Source organism: Dromiciops gliroides, chromosome 4 (genome assembly GCF_019393635.1).
Source record: "Dromiciops gliroides isolate mDroGli1 chromosome 4, mDroGli1.pri, whole genome shotgun sequence".
In the NCBI taxonomy this organism is placed as follows: Eukaryota; Metazoa; Chordata; class Mammalia; order Microbiotheria; family Microbiotheriidae; genus Dromiciops; species Dromiciops gliroides.
In genome coordinates this window covers 151,534,576-151,547,757 of record NC_057864.1, presented here as the reverse complement: position 1 = coordinate 151,547,757, position 13,182 = coordinate 151,534,576, and the positions used below count along the sequence as shown (strand labels likewise).

The window sequence follows — 13,182 nt, the reverse complement described above, 5'->3', positions numbered from 1 at the left end:
TAATGTCAGAGTCCAAAGACCTGGGTTTAAGCTTTGGTCTGTTATGCTTACTGATTTGGCTTATCCCAACCCCTCTCAGCCTATTTCCTCATCTGTAAAATTGGAATAATAACCCTTGCAAAAGAAACAAAAGTTCTTAACCTCTTTTATGTCTTGGCAGTCTGGTGAAGCCTATGGCTCCTTTTTCAGGATAACATCTTTTAAATGCATCAAATAAAATACATAGAATTCCCAAGCAAACCAAAGGTTAGTGAAAATAAGGATTTTGGGGGGGCAGCTGGGTGGCACAGTGGCTAAAGCACTGGCCCTGGATTCAGGAGGACCTGAGTTCAAATCCAGCCTCAGACACTTGACACTTAGTAGCTGTGTGACCCTGGGCAAGTCACTTAACCCTCATTGCCCTGCAAAGGAAAAAAAAAGGATTTTTTTTCTTATCCAAGTTCATGGACCCTCTGCAATCTATGGACCTCTTGGGGGTCTGCAAAAGTCCAGGTTAAAAAGCTCTGTTCTAAGAGTATAAATTGCACACTGATAAAGTTTCATCACTGATAATTTCTTACATTAATGACATCACAGGTATAAATGAGAGAGAGAGAGAGAGAGAGAGAGAGAGATGAGGAGAGACCCTAAACCCTTGAACTAACTTTTCTTATAGAATCATTATGAAAAACATGCTTTTAAAAAAGAGCTTAGGGGCAGCTAGGTGGCGCAGTGGATAGAGCACCGGCCCTGGAGTCAGGAGTACCTGAGTTCAAATCCGGCCTCAGACACTTAACAGTTACTAGCTGTGTGACCCTGGGCAAGTCACTTAACCCCAATTGCCTCGCAAAAAAAAAAAAAAAAAAGTTTAAAATGATATATGGATTTTGTGCTATTATTATTAATCTTTCACTGACTAGGTAAGTATCCATGGAATGGAATTCATTTGTGTACATTTGTGTTGTGATGGATGTTTGGGGGGTTTTGGGGGGGGGCAGGGAAAGGGGTTTGGTTGGGATTGAGGAGAGAAAAGTACAAGGAAGTTTATTCTATCTTATCTGATTATGTGGGAATATCCAAAATCGTCCTGTGAAGGGATTAAAAAAAACCTCACAATCCCAATTTGGAAGAGAAGTGAAATAAAAGACATAAATAACTCCTCTTTCCTGCATAGAAACACACTTTCCCCAGCTCTGCCATCTCCTCCAGCTATCATCCCATACCTCTTCTACCTTTTGTGGCTAAATGCCTAAAAAGAGCTGTCTGCTGTCATTGCCTTCACTGCTTTGCCACTCACCCGTGTCTCAATCCCCTTGCAATCTGTCTTCTGATCTTGCTGTTATTCTGAAACGGTTCTTTCCTATACTATCAGTATCTCTTTGCTGCTAAATTCAATGGGCTTTTCTTAATCCTTATCTCCCTTGACCTCTCTGCCTTCTCCTGGGTTTCCTCCTGTGAGGAAAAGATCACTTCTGATCCCGTGGGTCTCATCACTTCTCCCCAGTGTCTTTTGCTGGGTCATCATCCGTCTCCCACCAGCTGAGCATAGACATCCCCCAAAACTCTGTCCTAGGCCTTCTTCTCTCTTACACTCTCTTAGCAATCTCAACAGTTCTCACAGGTTCACTCATCAGGTCTGCACAGCTGACATCCAAGTGCCTTTATTTAATCTCAGATCCCAGAACTCCAATACTCATTGCCAACTGCTTTCTGGACATCTCTACCTGGATGTCCTAATGAGCATGAGTTGAATTCAGCATCTTCCTACCCCCAGCTCTGACAATCCTCCGCTTTCCCAACGTTCCTTCCTTCTGTGGAGTGCATTGTCATCTTCTCATTCTTCCAGGTAATCTCAGTTTTCCTCAACTTGCCCCTCTCTCTTACTTTTTTATTGTTGTCATTTTGGTCATGTCCGGCTCTGTTACCCTATTTGGGATTTTCTTTGCAAAAATACTGGAGTGGTTTGCCATTTCCTCCTCCAGCTCATTTTATAGAAGAAGAAACAGTGACCAGGGTCACACAGCTACTAAGTGTCAGAGGGCAGATTTGAAGTTCGGTCTTCCTGACTCCAGGCCTTGTGCTACCTTCCCCCGCGTATCTCATTAGTTGCTATATCTTATTGATTATACCTACATCTCTTGAATCCCTTCTCTCCATTCATACAGCCTCTACCCAATTTCAGACCCTCATCATCTCTTACTTGTACCCCTTAATTGATGTTCCTAATTATAGTTTGGGGATTCTTAGACCCCCTTGGGAGTCAGATAAAGTCCACGGATCTCTTTCTCAGAATAATGTTTTTGAATGCATAAAACAAATATATGGGATTATAAAAGAAAGCAATTTATTTAAGTACAGTTATCAAAATATTTTTCAAAACAAGTCCATGTTTCTGGGTTAAGAACCCCTTGCCTTGAATGCATACCTTGAATGCAACCTCCTCTTCATCTCTACTTTTCAGAATCCTCATCTTCAAGACTCAACTTGGGTTCTCCATGAAAACCTTCTTTGTAAACCCCAGTTATTAGTAAACCCCAATAAACCCTCCCAGTTATTAGTGGCTCCTCCCTCCTTAAATTATATTGTATCATATTTAGCTGTGTATATTTTGTATATCTCTCCTCCGCTCTCCATGCTCCCTCTCCCATAATAAAGTAGAAGTGCTTTGAGGACAGGGACTGTTGTATGTATTTGTATTCCCTGAGCCTAGCACAGTGTCTTACTCATAAGTGCTTAATAAATGTTTGTTCATTGAAATTGAAGCATGTAAGGTTGGAGGAGGAGGCAGCTGGAGGAATACGTGGGTAATTCTGGTTCACTTTTTCAAGTGATATTGATACTATACTTCCATCTCTAAGCAATTGCCACTTTTGTTGCCTCTCCATTACCTTTAGTCTTTGAATGGGCATTGCCTCAGACAAACTGAGACCTGGAAAAGACTAATTTAGAAAGCTCAAGGTCACTCACTGCATCTTGGGCCATCATCAGTTGTCCAGTGACTCTGGAGGAGGGAGTGAGGCTGATGACTTTGCACAGCTCTGCCTCACTTATATTCAATTCACCAGCAATCAAGACATCACCATGATGTTGTTAGTCCTCTTCGAGAACAAAGGATAAGCAACAGCAACATCTCCTGAATTTCACAGGTGATGGCTATTTTGAGCATCTACATGTGATATGGATGGGGAAAAGAAGAGAGGAAGAGCCCTTGTTATTGTTGAAATGGGGCTGGAGTGCTGGAGGGGAGTGAAGGGATAGAATCAATAAGATGAGGGAGGGACTCCTCTGTGTGCCTTTCTCCCTCTCTCCCTCCCCTCCCCTCCCCTCCCTCCCTCTCTCTCTCTCTCTCTCTCTCTCTCTCTCTCTCTCTCTCTCTCTCTCTCTCTCTCTCTCACACACACACACACACACACACACACACACACACACACCCCTCAAGCCCTGACTAGGGAATACATCACACTCCCAAATGCTGTTTAAAGCACAATTTCTACCTCTCCAAACTCCCTACTGTGTTTTTACATCACTCTGTTACCATGTACCTACTGTCTAGTCTATGTTTTCTCTCCTAGCTTGCTGCCACCTGTATGCTCATCTGCATTTCATTTTTCTCCTCTCTACAGTTCTTTAGTGTTGGGTCTTTCTTTTGATCTTTATCTTTTTCTTTCTCCGAGCTGTTGTTTTTAAGCCCTGTTTATCACAAGCTGGCCAGAATAAAGCTCTTCTATAGAAAATATCCAGGGGCAGCTAGGTGGCGCAGTGGATAGAGCACTGGCCCTGGATTCAGGAGGACCTACATTCAAATCCGGCCTCAGACACTTAACACTTGCTAGCTGTGTGACCCTGGGCAAGTCACTTAACCCCAATTGCCTCACACCAAAAAAAAAAAAAAAAGAAAGAAAAGAAAAGAAAATATCCCTCCTCCCCCACTTTGAAATAAGGAAAAATTAAGAAAAGGAATTATTCTTTTTTTTCCATGCAGGAGTGATCATCAAGAGAAAAAGTGGAGAGATCCCCTGCCCTTTGGCTGTGGAAGCTTTTGCTGCTCACCTTAGCTATATCTGCAAATATGACGACAAATACAGCAAGTAAGCAAAAAAAGAGAATTCTTGACTGCCACAGTAGGGAGAGGCTGACTCATTTTCTCACCACCACTTATTCAGTAGATTGATGGATACTCAGCTCTGCCGGCTACTACCTTGGTGACTTGAGTTAGAAAAGTCATTTAACCTCCTGGGGAGTATTTCCTCATCTGTAAAATGTGGGGGTTTGGACACGATGACCTAGAAGATCTCTTCTAGCTTTAAATGTGTGATAGTTGATAGTCATGATGTTTCTCTATTTAGGAAATGGGAAAAGTGAAAGTCAGAGAAGTGTAGCCCTGTTGCCTCCAAACTCTTTAATTTGTCATTCATGGTTTCTCATAAGCTAATCATATCCTACCTGCCCAATTTTGTCTCCCTCTACTGCCAAGTATAAGCCCTTCATGCCAGGCAGGTATACATTTTCATTCTACCCCATTCTTGTACTCAATCCCAAGCCTTTGTTATAATTGTTCTTTGCCCCTGACCCCCAGCCCAAGCTGGGCAAAGGTCTATAATACCTGACTCCATTTGGCTCTCCTTTTTATCTAACTAAATCCTATCCATCTTTCAACACCCAATAAGCAATTCCACCTTCTCCATGAAGTCTTCCTGACTTCTTCAGCCCACATCCAATCACCTCTTTCAATTGATTACATGTAGTATTCGTTGTCTAGTAGTCCCCAAATTTTTAGTCTCAGAACTTCTTTATGCTATTAAAAAATTTTTTTTGGTTTATTTAGCATTTTATTTTTCCCCAATTACATGTAAAAAAACAATTTTAACATCCATTTTAAAAACTCTGTTTTCCTATTTCTCTTCCTTCCTCCCTCCCCACCGTCCCCCTTTAAGAAGGCAAACAATTCAATATAAGTTATACATGTGTAGTCATGCAAAACCTTTTCCATATTAGTCAGGTTGTAAAAGAAAACAGACAAAAAACTTAAGAAAAATAAAGTAAAGGGGCAGCTAGGTGGCATAGTGGATAAAGTACCAGCCCTGGATTCAAGAAGACCTGAGTTCACATCCAGCCTCAGACACTTAACACTTACTAGCTGTGTGACCCTGGGCAAGTCACTTAACCCTCAGTGCCCCATCTCCCCAAAAACAGAAAAAAAGAAAAAATAATAAAGTAGGGGCAGCTAGGTGGCGCAGTGGATAAAGTACCAGCCCTGGATTCAGGAGTACCTGAGTTCAAATCTGACCTCAGACACTTGACACTTACTAGTTGTATGACCCTGGGCAAGTCACTTAACCCCCATTGCCCTGCCAAAAAAATAAAATAATAATAATAATAATAAAGTAAAAATAATTGTGCTTCAATCTGTATTCAGATACCATCAGTTCTTTCTCTGGGGATGGATAGCATTTTTTATCATAAGTCCTTTAGAATTTTCTCGGCTCAAGAACTCCTCCATGCTCTTAAAAATTATTGAGGACCCCTCAAAGAATTTTTGTTTATGTAAACTACATCTATTGATAATTCCTGTTTTTAAAAAGTAGATGTGTTACTATTTATAATGAAAATAGTTTTAACTGTGTGGACCCCTTAAAGAGGGTCTTAGGAAGCTCCAGGATGCCCCTGGAGCACACTTGGAGAACCGCTGGTCTAGTCTATTCATCTTTGTACTTACTCCCCACTTACTGTTTATTGTCATACCACATGTTATGTCCTTCCTACCAAGCTGTGAGTTAGTAGAGGTCATTTCCCTGGCACAGGCTCCTCCTCCCATACACACAAACATGCTATCCCTAGAACCCAGCATAATACTTTGATATTAAAGGAGGTTTTTTGTTGTTTTTTGTTTCAGTTGTGTCCAACTCTTATGACCCCATTTGGGGTTTTCTTGCCAAAGATACTGGAGTGGTTTACCATTTCCTTCTCCAGCTCATTTTACAGATGAGGAAACTGAGGCAAACAGGGTTAAGTGACTTGCCCAAGGTAACACAACTAGTGTGTGAGGCCGTGAACTCAGGTGTCCCTGACTCCAGGCCCAGCACTCTATCGACTGTGCCACCTGGCTGCCTTTATTAAAGGAGCTAAATAAATATTATTTTTGAATGGTAAAATAATGATGAATTATTATGGGTATGTTTCTAATCTCTGCTCAAGGTTGAACTACCCCAAAGAGCAATTGATCATTTATTTAACTATCCAAGGCTGGGGAAATTTGAATTTCTGTACTTATTTCAGGATGAGCTGGGGCCAGCAAGTATCTTGCTGCCCCTGGAAGCTCTTCCTAGGGGCATGAGGATATGGGAATTTCCCAGACCCACTTGGTGGAGATAATCTGACTTTAACCATAGGTGAGAATACATTTTCATTAAGATATAAAGTAACAAATTGGAAATCACAACTTAGTTGGGGAAGGTTCTTTTCTTGTTTAATGATTCACTCAATGAGCACTTATTGGACACCTGCTGTCTACCCAGAATTATACAAGGTGTTTGAGGAATACAATCAATCAATAAGCATTTATTAAGTGCCTACTATGTGCCAGGCACTGTTCTCAGGAAATAGTCCTCACCCTCAAAAAACCTAAATTTTGATGGGAAAAACATTTAAGAAGGATCAGAGAGTATTATGCTGGTAAATAATTTTGTGGACTCTCTAGCCCTATATAGATGATAGTTATCATTATAAAACACAGTTTCTATCCCTGAGAAACTTAGAATTTCTTTGACCACCCCTCTCCCAATCTTGTGACCAAACTCACCACTCTTTGGCTCAACTCATCTTCTCTGCCTTTTCAGGTATTTCATTTCTCATAAACCAAACAAGACCTGGCAGCAGGTGTTCTGGTTTGCCATCAGCATTGCGATCAATAATGCCTACATCCTGTATAAAATGTCCGAGGCCTACCACGTGAAGAGATACAGTCGGGCACAGTTTGGGGAAAGACTGGTAAAGGAGTTGTTGGGCTTGGAGGATACCTCACCATCCCATTGACGCCTCATTCATGTGCCTCAAGGCCTGGGTAAGGGACCCACGTCAAGGGAGAGAGAATCGGAATTGGAAGAAGAGAATCTGCATCTCTGGATGTCCAGTCAGGGACCTGGTGATGCCCACCCCACCCTGCTTGGAAAGTGACACTGTGATAGAATAGAGACTTGGTCAGGAGGAGTAGCCGGTTGTCTGGGGCTTCCACTAAAAGAAGAGTGTCCCATCCCACCCCACCAAGAAGTCGCCCCACAGCTGCATTGTGAGTGCTCTGCCAGCCCTTCGTGTACCAGACCTGGGTTTTTTAGGTTGCTAGCCATTTATACTGTCAGTTGTATCTGTTCAATAGGGTGTAGAGCTCCTTATGACACCCATCTGAATCCGAGCTCAGTCTCCAAATAGAGGAGGCTTGACAGACGTGGGGGCCCCCACTAATACTAAGTGCTGCCAATTGCGGGGCATGTTGTCACATGACATTAGAAAATGGGGAGGAAATTTAGGTAAGACTGTGACATCTTTTGGCATCATGGCATGTCAACTGATGAGGGTGAAAGCAGCAAAAATATGGCGTTCATTCTTAAAACCGTTTAGAAGGGAAGACACTTGGGTTTTCTCCAATTTGTCCAGGCAGTTCTTAACCTGGCAATTTAGGAAGTGTCTAACAGGAGAAAAAGAAAAGAAAAATTAAAATGGTTGCCATTGAGAGAAAGTGATGGAATGAGCAGCAGTTGACAATGGTTTGCATAGTCTAATTAATAAATGAGGTATTACTGATGACTTTGGCGTCTTTGCCTCATGTGAAGGGGAAGAGGGAGAACACACTGATTTAACTCAAAGTGGAGTGTAATCGCTGCATTTTTTTTCTCTCCTTATTTTTAAATGTATCTTTGGCTTTTTCTATGTGTTGCTTTTAAGATCTAGCATAACGGGTGATGTTTCGCTCCATTTCTTTTCCTTCTTCCTCACCCCCCACCCCCGCTCTGCATCTTGGACACGTATTAAACAACTTTGTGACTGTATCCAGCACAGGAAAGAACAGTTCACTTTAAGAAGAAACATATTGCACTTGCCAAGTACCATAGGAATGCCTTTTAGAATTTAAGCTTGGTTACCACTATTGTCGTTTGCAAAAAAATCACAAGTTTAAATATAGATCTATATATATACATACATAAATACACGTGTAGCATTGTTGAAACAGACACATCTCTTTAAGGTAAAGATGACCATGAGCTGAATCTCTTCCATACACTGGGAGTCCCATCAATCACTTACCTTATTTTAAATGACACCTCTGCCCAATACAGCTGTCTTCAGCAAGACCTTAAGAGGGAGACAAGACAACATTTTTGGATGAAGCGCAGATTTTGGTTAAGAGGTGCCTCTTTCTTGACCCCAAACAGAGAAATTTAATTACTAAAATAGCATCATGTAATAAGACAGGCCTACAGCATGAAGCCAGCATAGGAACAACATTAAAACAAGGGATCCAATGCATTTTCCAGGACAGCTGACATACTTCCACTCAGGTGTGTCTTTCAACACCCATGCCCCATGCCAACCCCCAGAAAGCCTCAGAACAAGAAAACTGGGCTGTTCTGATCAGCACCATCCCCAAGCTAAAAGCAAATAAATGCTGGATTTAAATGTCCTTCCTTCATCTGACCTTTATATAAATCCCTCATTTTATTTTTCCCCTCTTCTTCCATAAACCCCTCACTTTAAAAAAATACAGAATCTATTTAACTCAGGTTTTAGGATTATTATTTTTTCCTCCTGATTTCACATTCTCCAAAACAGAAGTGTTCCTAAAAGTGTGCTCATGAACATTTAATCATTTCTGTATTCTCGATAAAGAATTGCTAGTGTCTTCTAGTTTTGATTAGATGCTTCGGATTTTAGACCCAAATTAAAAAAAAAAATTAAAGCTTCTGCCCTATTCTTGTAAAACCATTGAAAAAGTGGTCCATGCTAAATTTAATTAGAAGCAGGTTTGTTGCATGGATTTTTATGGATTTTTAATTTGTGGTCCTTTTCTATTAGGTCTACTATTTCTGAACTGAATGTGCTTTTTGACACTAAGGGAAACACTGAGAAAAAATGTTTAGTGTCTCTCTTTTCTTTTTTTGTCCCAGCAATTAGAGAATCAATTTTCAAAGCTATATTTACTTTTGTTTTTGCTGATTTGAGAGTTAGGGATGGGAAGAAGTGACACTAGAAATCAAAGAACTAAAATGCAGATTATTTCTGAATTTCCCAAAGTCAAAGAAAGAGTCAATTTACAGGTGCGTTATCCAGTCTTCTTGGCTTCCATTAATCATCCAAAGACTTGTGAGCTTCCTAGAAGCTTTTTTTTTTAAATTTTTCAAGTTTTGAGCAAGAGCAAATTCATCAAGCAAACCCCCTACCCACCCCTATTCTAGGTATCTGTATCATTTTGGGGGATAAATATGCCTTCTAAACTGATTTTCTAATTACTTTTACTTTGTACCTTGTGTCATTCCCTATTACTGTGAAGTTGTGTGTGCTGTTAAATTACCAGATAATTAGAGAGTGATTAGATGATATTAGTGCTCTGTAACTAAAATGGTAGACAACTGATTTCTGATGAACTGATACTTAAAAAAGAAAAGTCAGGCAGTATGGCCTACACCACATGCCCTATAGCAGAGTTTGCAAGTAATCCAGCCAGTTTCCTCAGGGGGTTGGAAATCAGGAAGATACCCCAATCAGGTATCCTAGCACAGGCCTGCTCTTTAAGGAATTGTGTCCCCTGCCCCCACACACACACACACCCATGCCTTATAGGTGTTTTAGGATGGCTTTTGGAATTTCTCTAGCTAAAAATCTATCTGACTCCACTGTTCCCTAGGGCTGACAGCAGTCAGGATGTCATTTGAATTTGCTTGTGGCAGAGCCTGACACAGTAGAGGATGATTATTTGTGACAGGCAAACAACCTGGTGAGTGATTCTTACAAGAGGGAGCAAGGATGTCTGGTTGGCAAAGGGGTAAGAGACAGACACAATCTATTATATTTCATGACAGTGAGTTCCTATGCTCTGGCTAGGTGCTGGCCGCCATGTTGTCTCTTGATTTCCTTTGGGATGGTTTGGTCTAAAAAAGATTGACTCATGAACTTCCCAGACCACATGTCCCCCACAGAGAAGCTAACAAAAAGAAATGTGAACAAAGTTCATCCACAGCAAACTTCTACATTTAGTAGAAATACTAAATCACAACAGGCAAGAATTACACCAAATCATACTTTAGTAATTTTTAATAATACATTTGCTTTAATAATACTTTGCTTTAAATGAATAAATTCCTAATTACATTTTCTGCCTCCTTTATTATGCTGCCCCTTATTAGATTTATGTGTGCTCCCCATAACCAACTAAAATTCTTTACTCTGGTCAGTGGAATGTTACCGTAATATTTCCAAGTTCCTATCTTAGAGGAAAGTATTTGGTGACCGGATTGTTTTGAGCAGCTCAGCAGTGACTCCAAACTGGGTACGAGGCCAGGCTACCAAAATAGACCCAGCTTTGCAAAAAGAAAAGTCGATAAGAGTCAGAAAAAAGTAACAGTGAGTCAGGAGAGAAAAAGGTCTATATTTGTGGGATGAATTCCATAGTTAAATACCTCACCCTGCAACATTGTTTCACAGCTGTCAGGTTGTGGTACCCCTGAACTGGGGGAGAAACTATATCCTAGCTTTTTCTCCTTCCCTGAGGTAATGATTGTTAAGGTATGTGTTTTGACCAACCCTGGCATACCAGCAATATTCAGACTTCATTGAGTTGGAAATATGGATGATTCACTGTTATTATAATGACGAAGGCAGGAGGAAAGACCAGAAATATCACCCATTCCCACCCCCATATTTGCCTTAGGGGTGAGTAATTTGGGAAATACAAACTTAATTTCAAAGGAATTGTGATGGTATCTCACAATCCATTTACAGCCTCTGTAGTTTTCCCTATTTTTGTATAAGGTATAGTAAGGAACTAGAATTACTTCTTTAGCCCAATACTCAAAACCAGCATATTTCTCACCAACAGTACTCACTTTTCCCCTTTTACTTACTGTATTGGTGTATGTGTGTGTGTGTGTGTGAGAGAGAGAGAGAGAGAGAGAGAGAGAGAGAGAGAGAGAGAGAGAGTGTGTGTGTGTGTGTGTGTGTGTGTGAGTTTTCATCTACTCCCACCTTAGAGTTTACCTGATGAGTCCTTTTAGCTTTACCTGTAGTGCCCTATTGCTATCTAGTTACTGGTAGAAATATGTATGTGCCATAAGCACACAGGGAATTTTATTTTTTTAAGGTAATTATTTATTACTCAATCATAAAGGATATTATTTTTATTCATGAAAAATTATATAGAACCTGAAACTTAGCTAAATGTAGTTTTTGAAATAATCAACAGCTAAACTTTACTTTTAAAATATAAATTTTTAAGATAAGATGCAAAATATTACTTTTTTTTGTCTGTGACATTAGGGTGATCCAAGCTTGTACTAGTGGAGAGGTTGGAGTATAAAGGGATGGAGAGAGAGAGAGAGAGAGAGAGAGAGAGAGAGAGAGAGAGAGAGAGAGAAGAGAGAAGAAGGGGGGGGAAAGTTCTATATTACAATAAGCATTGGAATATAGCTGTCAAGCATTTTCCATTTAGAGAATATTTCTTACAAATAAGATCTAGGAAGGGTAAGACATATTTGCAGGACTTTCATCCAGAGCCCTTGGAACCTATTTCCCTACCCAGCAGGGCAAAGGCTGTGGAATGTTTTGTTTTGTTTTGTTTTCTGTTAACTGGTTCAGAGATGAGGTAAAACAACCTTTATTGGTCCTAAACTGCCAGGATTAGAACTGACCCTTAGTCTTCTGCAAGCTCTTTTTCTGTCCCTGTGAAGTTTCTCTATCCCACACCCTTCCCCCAAAGAAGGGCTTGTCAAGAGGATTGAGTATGAAAAGCTAGAAAGAGAGAGCACCAAGAAAACTTGCAAAAAATAACTAAGCAACTGTTCTAATATGCATGTGTATGTGTTCGTGTGCATGTATATACACACATAGCTATAGATATATTCACCTATCTATATAGCTATCTGCCTAGGTAAATAAACAACTGGTCTCTGTAGCCTGCTTTGGAATAGGAAACTATATAATAATCCTTACATAATTCTGGCCTTTTTTCAGTATAACCTTGGCTACTGTTCTCCACCAGCTTCTGCCTTTGCCAAGCAATAGTAGACTCTAGAACTCTTCACTCTTGTCTCTTTATTGTTATTATTTTTGGATTAAGAGGATTCAGATTCTTTCTCTCCACCTCTCCCCCTGCCTCTCTCCCACCCTTCCTTCTCTCCATACCTTTCTCTCCTCTCTCCTCCACTGCAGACCTTTTTTCCTTCTAAGAATTTTATGTTATTCTTATTCAGTCATTTGTCAATTGTGTCCAGCTCTTCATGACTCCATTTGGGATTTTCTTGGCAAAAGATACAGGAGTGGTTTGCCATTTCCTCCTCCAGTTCATTTTACAGATGAGGAACTGAGGCAAAGACGGTTAAGTAATTTGTCTAGGATCCCCTAGCTAGTAAGTGTCTAAGGCTAGATTTGAACTCAAGAGGAAGAGTCTTCTGACTCTAGAGCCAGGACTCTATCCACTGAGCCACGAAGAATCCTATATCTCTTCTCAATTTATGAAACAAAACAAGGTATCATATACAAAGTCTATTGGATTTAGAGTTATTATTATAAACTATTGGGGGCAGCTAGGTGGCACAGTGGATAAAGCACTGGCCCTGGATTCAGGATTCAGGATTCAAATACAGCCTCAGACACTTGACACTTACTAGCTGTATGACCCTGGGCAAGTCATTTAACCCTCATTGCTCCACAAAAAGAAATAAAATAAAATAAAATATTGCTATAAAACAAAAGCACTCTGGTAGGGTCCTCAACAGACCATCTGGGCACCATGACATCCCTAAGGAGTACCACCCTATCTGTGTATATACATCTTACTACCTACACACAGCTCAAGTCCCTTCTCTTTGCAGTGAAGTCTTCCATGGGTGCTAATCTCTCCCTTAATAGGGACCTGATGCCATGTTCAGGTGGTATGTGATCTGTAGCTAGGTGCCACATTTGAAACCACATTTCTTTTATCTTCATGGTGCCCCATAG

General features: G+C 40.5%; 1 protein-coding gene across 1 annotated transcript in view; it reads left to right on the top strand.

Moving 5' to 3' along the window:
* The window catches only part of PGBD5 (piggyBac transposable element derived 5), a 175,600-nt gene extending 163,057 nt beyond the window's left edge, over positions 1-12,543 (top strand). The window contains exons 6-7 of the mRNA XM_043963316.1: positions 3,962-4,067; positions 6,816-12,543. Coding sequence (XP_043819251.1) covers positions 3,962-4,067; positions 6,816-7,011 — 302 coding nt within the window. The 3' untranslated portion in view covers positions 7,012-12,543. The remainder of the gene's footprint in view (positions 1-3,961; positions 4,068-6,815) is intronic.
* Positions 12,544-13,182: the final 639 nt, after the last annotated feature.